This window comes from Chiloscyllium punctatum, chromosome 23 (genome assembly GCF_047496795.1).
Source record: "Chiloscyllium punctatum isolate Juve2018m chromosome 23, sChiPun1.3, whole genome shotgun sequence".
Lineage (NCBI taxonomy): Eukaryota > Metazoa > Chordata > Chondrichthyes > Orectolobiformes > Hemiscylliidae > Chiloscyllium > Chiloscyllium punctatum.
The window spans coordinates 92,533,659-92,544,082 of record NC_092761.1 but is presented as its reverse complement, the minus strand read 5'-3'; the positions used below and the strand labels follow the sequence as shown (position 1 = coordinate 92,544,082).

Sequence of the window (10,424 nt, the reverse complement as noted above, 5' to 3'; positions counted from 1 at the left end):
CGCCCCCCACGCGCTAACGGCCCCTCCCCCCCAGGCACTGTCGGCCCCGCCCCCCCACGCTCTTCTGGCCCCTCCACCCCATCGCTCTGCTGGCCCCGCCCCCCCCACGCGCTGGCTGCCCCTCTTCCCCACCCCCCCAAGGCGGCCGGCCCCCCCCCCCACCAGGCTCTGCCGGCCCCCCCTACCAGGCTCTGCCGGCCCCTCCCCCTCAGGCACTGCCGGCCCCTCCTCCCCCTCAGGCACTGCCGGCCCCTCCTCCCCCTCAGGCACTGCCGGCCCCTCCCCCTCAGGCACTGCCGGCCCCTCCCCCTCAGGCACTGCCGGCCCCTCCCCCTCAGGCACGGCCGGCCCCTCCCCCTCAGGCACGGCCGGCCCCTCCTCCCCCTCAGGCTCTGCCGGCCCCTCCCCCCCCCGCTCTGCCGGCCCCTCCCCCCCGCTCTGCCGGCCCGCCGCCGCCATCTTGCTGCCTCAGGCCCCGCACGCCCCTCCCCCCCCGCTCTGCCGGCCCCTCCCCCTCAGGCTCGGCCGGCCCCTCCCCCTCAGGCACGGCCGGCCCCCCCTCCCCCTCAGGCACGGCCGGCCCCGCCCCCTCAGGCTCTGCCGGCCCCTCCCCCTCAGGCACGGCTGGCCCCGCCCCCTCAGGCACGGCCGGCCCCTCCCCCTCAGGCCGCCGCCATCTTGCTGCCTCAGGCCCCGCCCCCTCCGCCGTGACGAAGCTGCTGCTGGTGTAATGGCCGCCGTGTCCCGCTCTGTGTTTAAATTATAACAATAACAGCGGCTCCTCCACATCGGGAATGTTGTTGTGAGGGATACGTCCCTGTCCATGGAGACCTTCCGCGGGTGATCAGAGAGACCCTGGGATCGATGGGGTTATCCGTTTACTATGTTCAACTGCATTTATATAGCGCACTTTGTAGAATCAATCACCGTCTGTCTCCAACACTGAGGCAGACTCCAGCCAGTAAAGGAAGACAAACTGAGCAGATTGAAAAACTCAAAATGGGGCGTTCATAAACTGGGACATCAGCAGGAGAATTACTTTTAGCCATTTTATTAATTCATAACACCTTCAGGGTAAGGGGCATCGACGTTTCGGACATAAACCCTTCATCACGAAGTAGGAGCCTCATTCCTGAAGAGGGGCTTATGCCTGAAACGTCGATTCTCCTGCTCCTGGGATGCTGCCTGACCTGCTGGGCTTTTCCATCACCACACGGTCCACTCTGATCCCCATCTGCACTCCTCACTTCCTCCTAATGTCAGGGTAAGTAATACTAGAGGTATGGACACCACCACCGTGCCACAAGGTGCCAGAAGAGACGTTATAGATCAGCATCATTTGTAACTTTATCTCAGTCCCTGATCAGCACCACACTCACACATCAACAATGAATCAATTAGCTAGCGGGCACGCCTGTGGTAGTGCACTCAAGTCAAAACATGTGGGGCTGGAAAAGCACAGCAAGTCAGGCATCACCCCAGGAGCACAACAGTTAAACATTTGGGCAGAAGTCCTTGATCAACAATTTGGGGAAAAGAGGGCTGAGAGATAAATAGGGGAGTGGGTGGAGGTAGCTAGGTAGGCAGGGGGGTGGTAGTGATAGGTCAGATAGGAAGAAAGATGGACAGATTGTACAGTTGGATCTTGGATGAGGTAGGAACTAGGGAGATTTGGAAACTAGTGAAGGCAACGTTGATGCCATGTGGTTGAAGGCTCCCATGATGGAAGATGAGATGTTCTTCGTCCAGGAGTCAGGTGGTTTGGATTTGGCAGTGGAGGCAGCCTTGAACTTGCATCTCCTTGGCAGATTAGAAGGGGGAGTTGAAGTGGTCAGCCACAGGACGGTGAGGTTGTTTGGTGTGTTCGAAGATTTGTAGCTTGGGTGCTCGTTGTTGTGGTTCTGTTCACCGAGCTGGGAATTTGTGTTGCAGACATTTCGTTCCCCTGTCTAGGTAACATCCTAAGGGAGCCTCCTGTGAATACTGGCCACGGGACTCAACTATAACCACAGGGACACCACTCCCTCACCACCAGACGCCTGGAGGAAGAACGCCTCATCTTCCGCCTCGGAACACTTCAACCCCAGGGCATCAAGGTAGACTTCAACAGTTTCCTCATTTCCCCTTCCCCCACCTCACCCTAGTTCCAAACTTCCAGCTCAGCACTGTCCCCATGACTTGTCCGGACTTATCCAACCTGCCTATCTTCTTTTCCACCTATCCACTCCACCCTCTTCCCCCCTAACCTATCACCTTCATCCCCTCCCCCACTCACCCATTGTACTCTATGCTACTCTCTCCCCACCCCCACCCTCGTCTAGCTTATCTCTCCACGCATCAGGCTCACTGCTTTTATTCCTGATGAAGGGCTTTTGCCCGAAACGTCGTTTTCGAAGCTCCTTGGATGCTGCTTGAACTGCTGTGCTCTTCCAGCACCACTAATCCAGAATCTGGTTTCCAGCATCTGCAGTCATTGTTTTTACCCCTATGACCACAGGGACACCAAGACAACAGACTTCCTAGCAGCACTAGAATGCACACTCAGAAACAATGGACTGACAGAAGAGACACAACAAACAGTGAGACAAAGTATCGTACCCCTGATAACAAGGAAAAGACAAACACACAACCTCAACACCAAGGAGAGGGAAGCACTAAAAACACTAAGAAATGATGAGAACATAATCATACTACCAGCAGACAAAGGCAGAATGACAGTCATCCTGGACAAAGCAGACTACATCCAGAAAATGCAACAACTACTTGCAGATACCAACACCTACCAAAAAAGGGAGTTTGACCCCACCCCACAGCTCACCAATAGGATAAACAACACACTGAGGAACCTGCAAAAAAACGGACAGATAACCAGGTTTGACCTACAGAGAATGAAACCTGAAAGCAACAACACCCCGAGATTCTATGGACTACCTAAAGTGCACAAACCAGACATCCCACTCAGACCCATCGTATCGCTACCAGGGATACCATCACACAAACTGGCTAAAGAACAACAGAAACTGAAACACCCTAATCAGCAGATCCTGACGCTGTATACAGTCAACACAGGAATTCTTGGACATCATCAGAAATATACACATAGACAAAGAAGAAACTACGGTCTCACTCGATGTAAAGGTACTGTTCACCTCTATCGACAAAACCCAGGCAGAGAAACAATAGCCAACCTGCTGGACATACAGAACAGACAACAAGACGGGGAACCTATCAACAAAGACGGCATACTCAAACTACTGGACCTGTGCCTCACAACACACTTCGCATTCAACAACCAAATATATGAACAAATCAATGGCACACCCATGGGCTCACCCATCTCTGGACTCATAGCAGAATTCACAGGAGGCTCCCAGGCTCTGAGGATGTCACCTAGACAGGGGACAAAACGTCTGCAACACAAATTCCCAGCTCGGTGAACAGAACCACAACAGTTGTTTGATGTGTGTCCACCAGTGATGTTCCCTGAAACGTTCCACAAGTTGGTGTCCTGTCTCCCTAATGTAGTGCCCTCTTGAACTGTTCTATCCACTCCACCCTATCACAATGCATTACCCCCCATCTGCTGCTACCTCTTGCCTTGCCAGCTGCCTTCTTCCCAACCCCACCCTCCCATTCATCTGTAAGCCCCCTTTCGCCCACTCCACATTCCTGATGAAGGGCTTATGCCTGAAACATTGACTGTATTGATCCTCGGATGTTGCCTGTCCTGCTGTGCTTTTCCAGCACCACACTTTTCATCTCTGAACTCCAGCATCTGCAGTCCACACTTTCTCCTGCTGCAGTTGAGTGTCAGCCTTGCTTTTTAAGCTCAGGTCATTGGGTCAGGCTTAAACTCACAACTTGGACAAAGGAAAGAGACACCATCCAAACAAAGGTTATCAAATCAACAAATTTTGCCATTGCTGCCATGAATACCATAGCTACATTGAGCAATAGCAGATGGAAAAAGGAGACCGGTGATTGAGTCTATTTGGAGCACTTTAGAATTTCCAGTGTAAATGTGCAAGTGCTACCATTTCCCATGATAGCTCTTACCAGGAGTTCACATTCTTCACGATGTCGAGTTTCACGTGTTAGTGTAACTATGTGCCATTTTCTTTTGCATGGTAAATTATAGCATGTTTTAGAAAAAACATATAATGGAGGAGTTTGCAAGAAGTAACAAGTGAAAATTAGAGATGTGAGCAAAATAGCTTGCGAAGTGGAGGATATGTTTTTTGATTGTCCACATAAGCATTTCCCATTAAAGAACTTATGTCATCACAGTGCAGGATTCTGGGGTCTAGCCCAGAATGCACAGAGAAAGGTTAATTGTACAAGGTACATGCTTGAGTCCAGGCTACATAGAAAAGCAAGTATATCAGCTAGCCTGCTTCAAAATAGAGTAGTTGAATTTATTACAGCGTTGCCCAACGTATCATTGAGAGTTAGCATACTTTCTGTGCTATTTCTCTTCACGGGACTGGAATAAATTAAGTATATCAATTTTATTTTGTGTATCTTTCCCAAATTTTCATACACCCACCTAACTAGATGTAAAAACATTGCATTTAGCCAAAGATAAGGGATAATTTTCTGCAACCAACATCAAATCAGTATATTATGTTTCAGTTGTTGCTTCTACTTTTCAAAGGTAATTAACTCACTATAAAGTCATAGTCATGGAGATGTACAGCATGGAAACAGACCCTTCGGCCCAACCCAATCTAGTCCCACCGGCCCATATCCCTCCAAACCCTTCCTATTCAGATACCCATCCAAATGCCTCTTAAATGTTGCAATTGTACCAGACTCCACCACTTCCTCTGGCAGCTCATTCCATACATGTAACATCCTCTGCGTGAAAAGGTTGCCCCTTAGGTCTCTTTTATATCTTTCCCCTCTCACCCTAAACCTATGCCCATTAGTTCTGGACTCCCCGACCCCAAGAAAAAGACTTGCCTATTTACCCTATCCATGCCCCTCAATTTTGTAAACCTCTATAAAGGTCACCCCTCAGCTTCCGACGCTCCAGAGAAAATAGCCCCAGCCTGTAAAGCATCTCCCTATAACTCTAATCCTACAAGGATGTTGCCAGGGTTGGAAAGTTTTTCTGAACTCTTTCAAGTTTCACAACATCTTTCCGATAGGAAGGAGATCAGAATTACATGCAATATTTCAACAGTGGCCTAATCAATGTCCTGTACAGCCACAACATGACCTCCCAACTCCTGTACTGGATTAGTGGTGCTGGAAGAGCACAGCAGTTCAGGCAGCATCCAACGAGCAGTAAAATCGACGTTTCGGGCAAAAGCCCTTCATCAGGAATAAAGGCAGTGAGCCTGAAGCGTGGAGAGATAAGCTAGAGGAGGGTGGGGGGTGGGGAGAAAGTAGCATAGAGTACAATGGGTGAGTGGGGGAGGAGATGAAGGTGATTGTTCAAGGAGGAGAGGGTGGAGTGGATAGGTGGAAAAGGAGATAGGCAGGTAGGACAAGTCCGGACAAGTCATGGAGACAGTTACTGAGCTGGAAGTTTGGAACTAGGATGAGGTGGGGGAAGGGGAAATGAGGAAGCTGTTGAAGTCCACACTGATGCCCTGGGGTTGAAGTGTTCCGAGGCGGAAGATGAGGCGTTCTTCCTCCAGGCGTCTGGTGGTGAGGGAGTGGCGGTGAAGGACGCCCAGGACCTCCATGTCCTCGGCAGAGTGGGAGGGGAGTTGAAATGTTGGGCCACGGGGCGGTGTGGTTGATTGGTGCGGGTGTCTTGGAGATGTTCCCTAAAGCGCTCTGCTAGGAGGCGCCCAGTCTCCCCAATGTAGAGGAGACCACATCGGGAGCAACGGATACAATAAATGATATTAGTGGATGTGCAGGTGGCAAAGTTTCAAAATAGTAGATATGAGGTTAGTTTCAATTACAAAAATGTTGTTTTTGCTGGAAAAGCGCAGCAGGTCTGGCTGTATCTGTGAAGAAAAATCAGTTAACATTTCCAATCCGGTGATACTTCCTCAGATGCTGCCAAACCTGATGAGCTTTTCTAGCAACTTCTGATTTTTTTACTGATTTTCAGCATCTGCAGTTCTTTTGATCTTTAAAGAAAATTTAAATTTTCCAAACCCAACATTTTATTATATATTGATCTTTTCAGTCTCTTTCAAATAAAATGGGACATTTCAAGTTGTCATTGCTACAAATAGTTTTAGGCATTGTCAAACATTCACCAAGGAAGTAAGACGACAAGAATGGCTGATACCTTTCTATGGAGGGCAAGAGTGTGACAGCCTCCAGTCAGTTCACACATTGCGACTTGGTTGATCACTTAAAGGAATTGGAGAAAGTTTCTCCAATTGAACTTTATCTTTTGCCTCTTCCTGCAGATTATGAAGCAGTGTGGGGTAGGAAGGGAATGTATAAAATATAGGCATTCCAAAACTGATCAACAACTTCATATAAACCCCGATGAGACTTCAGTAAAGCACTCTGCTTCCTCAAAGTTGTTTTGTCTTTCCTTTGAATGCAGTGTACTTGCATTACAATGAACACGTACTTTCCTTTTAGGTTGTGCATAAGGACATAACCTTCAATGCCAGAAATTGAGAAAAAGCAAGACAACTGCAAGTTACAAGGTCTGTCAATATATTTATTAAATATACTGTACCAGGATTGAAGATTCCATTACTCTGAATCTTACCAGGGATACCGAAAAAGAGAACAACAGAAAATGCTAGGAATACTCAAATTAGGCAACATCTCTGGACAGGGAAAGTGTTGTCAGTTTAAATTCTCCAGTTGTTATCCAACTGGAGTATTTCCAAAACATTATTTTTGGTTCTCAGTATTTTGCTTTTACTTCAAAGAAATGTAGGATTCCACTCCATTATCAACAACAGAGAATATGAATGTATGCTCAATCACCAACATAAACACCCAACCATTTTGGTTACGCAAGCAATTAGCAAATTATTTGGAATAATACCAATTTCTCAATGTTTTTACGCTTGTTAGAAAAATAGTAAGTTCATGGTTGAAAGCTTCAGAATGTTATCTGAGATTAGGGTTGTGAAATAGAATGATGGATTTGGTGGTTACAAAATGCAATTCTGCTTAAAACAATTCTACGAACATACAACATCCTGGAAGGTACTCAAAACGTGCAGCCAACTTTTCAAGCTACATTGATCCCACAGACTTAATGAGTCATAGTCTTGCAGCACATAGGAACAGCTTCTCAGATTGTACAATCACCAGTCAATTCAAGCATCAAATCCATCACCTCATTCGGACCATCAATTAAATGTGTGGAATTGTATGGAACAATTATACAATATATATTGGGCAATACTGTTTCCTGATTGATTGACTACTTGTAGTTTGGTCACCTCCAGATTGTACAACCCAAAATATTGAACCACAATACAAAAGAGATAATGGAAAGCTGCATTTGGTGCATTAGTTTAACTGATAGCATCTACCTGGTCAGACTTGTGAATCCAACATGTACTGCAATCAGAAGCAAATGACTTTCTGCATAATTTTTTTTATATGAAGTCAGAATGAGTTAGTAACAAAATATTAGATTCAAGCATCAAATGAGTGCATCGAGTGGTGAGTTAAGCTCTCATCTGCCATTTATCCTCATTTCAGTTTAATCAGGAAGACCCAATTGAAGGCTGTGTGGATATTTGCTCCCACCTTGGATGGTTGGAAGAGCCCATAATAAAGGCAGCAATAAATCCAGCAACTTCTTTCACTTTGAATCAACTGGCAAAATAATATTCAGGATCTGTGAATTGTACAAAATGTACTCACATCCACATCACATTCTATTACAAACACTTCAATGATCAACGCTTTTGAGATCACCTTTCCTTTGATGAATATCTATTTCAACATTTCAGATGGTACACCAAGGCATCAGACAAGCTATCCCCGTCCTGACTGAACCCATGCTCTCTGTTTTATTTATCTATTTCTTGCTCCTGATAATTTTCAGTCTTCATGTCATTCAAACCAAGTTCCTCGTTATCTTCAAATGTGCGCTCATACTTTTCAATCTTCATTTCTGGATCAGGATCTGGGGCATATAAATTCTAGAAAGACAGGAAAACAAGCAAATGAGTTAGGAATGCAGCCCAATAATAATTATTAAATCCCAAGCTCCATATTGCACCTTGTACATTGTCTCTGTGTTTACAATACTTTCCAAATTAAAAACAGTTCAAGTTGTCACTACAATATATTTATGGAATCTCCTTTTTCTTATTGCAGTCACTGACTGAAGACAATTCAAAATGAAGAAGGGTTGGGATAACATGAATTAATCTGGATCTGTCAGTTAAAAGGCTTTGGAGCTTGCAAGTGACCAGTCATTTGATATTCATTCTAAACAAAGGGACATGAAACCTCAGTGTAGAGATACAACCAGGACAAAAGCAGTCAGCAGTCTCTGAAACTGCTTCAACACCAGCTGTGCAAATGCCATTTTGATTCCATGTTCTGGGAACAACGGATTATCTCATCCATGGGGATGTTCCTGGGTTTTCTTTGGGGGGGATGGGCAGGCAATCAAACTGTATGTTCAGTTCATTTGAAGTTGCTTTTTTGGACACAGCCTGCAGTACATGAGAGGTTGTCCCCCCATCCTGAGAGTTTAAATAGGTGAAGCTATTCCAGCAGCACTTGCCTGGAGATAACTGTTTCCTGCTGAGTCTTTAAGAATGATATGAGCTTCTCTCCTACCCGCAATAATCTGAAGGAAAAAATAAACAATTAAATTCAATTTTGAAAAGAGAGTTCAGCTAAAGCACAGAAAAACACAAATAGTTGAAAGTTAAGCTGCACAGGTTTGAGGAATCTCAGCCACTGTTGTAGCTCACCTGACAAGGTGCCACACACAGTGTAGGAGCTGCTCTCAGTACAGGTTGTTCTGTTATAATGCAATAGTTGTGTTCCTCTGCAACCTCGCACTATGAGAAACCGCTGTAAAAGATCGCGCTATGGAAAACCCGATATAACCATTCAGCAGGAAGTTTGTGTTATGCAAACAATGTCCACGATTCATCAGTCGTGTTATAGCCAATTCATGCTGACAAAATGGGTTGTAGAAGAACTACCTGTATTGTATTTACACCAGTAAACGCTGTAGCTGCTTCTAAAAATACCATTAATAAAGCAACCAAGTAAAATATCCCAATGACCTTCACAGCAGCAAAGTCAAACAATTTGGTAACAAGCAACATAAGACACTAAGACAGGTAACCAAGAGATGTCTTTTAGGGAGCATTTTAAAAAGAGGAAAATGTGGAGTTGTAAAGGTTGGGGTAAGGAATTCCAGAGCTTAGGGCCTTAGCAACTAAATGTGTTTTTACCAATGGTGGAGTGATAAAATTTGAAGATGCTCAAGAGACCAGAATTAGAGGAGCCAAGAGACATTGGAGGGTTGTGGTACTTTTGGAGATCACAAAGATAGGTAAATAGGATTTTGAAAGCAAGAGTTAGAAATTTAAGTCTTTTTTGTTGCACTATGAGCTATAGAACAATACAATCTGACTTCAACAGTCCTAGTGTTCCACAGAAAAAAATGGGAATAAAATCCATAAACTAAATACCAAAAAGTGTGCCAGTGGTCAAACAGTACACCTAATTCCATACCCACTCATAGTGGATGGAGTATATACATGGAAAGGAGAGACAATGAATGATAAAACTGTCCACTATGCTTTCAGCGATATAGAAGATTAGAACAGTGTTCTCTGCCTGTGAATCACTCCACGTTCTGTTAGTCTACAAAGACTTATTCACCGTCAGCCGTTTTATTCTGATTGTCAACATCCAAAGAGCCAACCATACCCTAAACAGACTCCCTGAACACAATCAATTCCTTACTTCACTGCATTTTACAGTGGAACAGCAAGTCCTGCAAACATGAGAACTGGAACAATATTTACATAAAGTTCAACCATGGAGAAAGGTGCAAGCTCAAGGTCACTACAGTAAAGCATGAGGTTTATTTTAAAATAGTAATTGGTTTTGAATCTGGTTCAGCTTCCAGTCACTGCTCAGTGCCAACAGGATTCACTTGTACAGGGTGAGCTGCAACAGGACCATTAAGCACTGGGCCACAGGCGCAATGGATAATATGCCTGACTCCAGATCAGGAATTATAGCCTCAACTCCAATGTGGCTCAAGTGCAATTCGCACCTTGGGCATGTAAGGTGGCTCAGTGGTTAGCACCGCTGCCTCTCAGCACCAGGGACCCATGTTTGATTCCAACCTTGGGTGGCTGTTTGTGTGGAGTTTGCACATTCTCTGTGTCAGTGTGGGTTTCCTCTAAGTGCTCCAATTTCCTCTCCACAGTCCAAAGATGTGCAGGTTAGGTGGATTAGCCATGGGAAATGCAGGGTTATAGGGTAGGGGGTGGGTC

At 45.7% G+C, this 10,424-nt stretch overlaps 3 protein-coding genes across 3 annotated transcripts in view; 2 read left to right on the top strand and 1 right to left on the bottom strand.

The window, feature by feature from the left end:
- Window positions 1–739: 739 nt before the first annotated feature.
- LOC140494261 (uncharacterized) overlaps window positions 740–10,424 on the top strand; it is a 56,571-nt gene continuing 46,886 nt past the window's right edge. Inside the window, exons 1-2 of the mRNA XM_072593527.1 lie at window positions 740–1,264; window positions 6,559–6,626. The gene's annotated coding sequence lies outside the window, so the exon portion shown is untranslated. The remainder of the gene's footprint in view (window positions 1,265–6,558; window positions 6,627–10,424) is intronic.
- On the top strand, window positions 1,981–5,356 carry LOC140494265 (uncharacterized). Its single transcript, XM_072593534.1, has 2 exons — window positions 1,981–2,096; window positions 2,498–5,356. Exon 2 carries the CDS (start codon window positions 2,712–2,714, stop codon window positions 3,435–3,437), a length of 726 nt encoding a protein of 241 aa, XP_072449635.1. The 5' UTR covers window positions 1,981–2,096; window positions 2,498–2,711; the 3' UTR covers window positions 3,438–5,356.
- Window positions 6,620–10,424, bottom strand: part of zpr1 (ZPR1 zinc finger) — a 38,524-nt gene continuing 34,719 nt past the window's right edge. The window contains exons 13-14 of the mRNA XM_072593514.1: window positions 8,684–8,749; window positions 6,620–8,090 (exon numbers count right to left, since the gene is read on the bottom strand). Coding sequence (XP_072449615.1) covers window positions 7,959–8,090; window positions 8,684–8,749 — 198 coding nt within the window. The 3' untranslated portion in view covers window positions 6,620–7,958. The remainder of the gene's footprint in view (window positions 8,091–8,683; window positions 8,750–10,424) is intronic.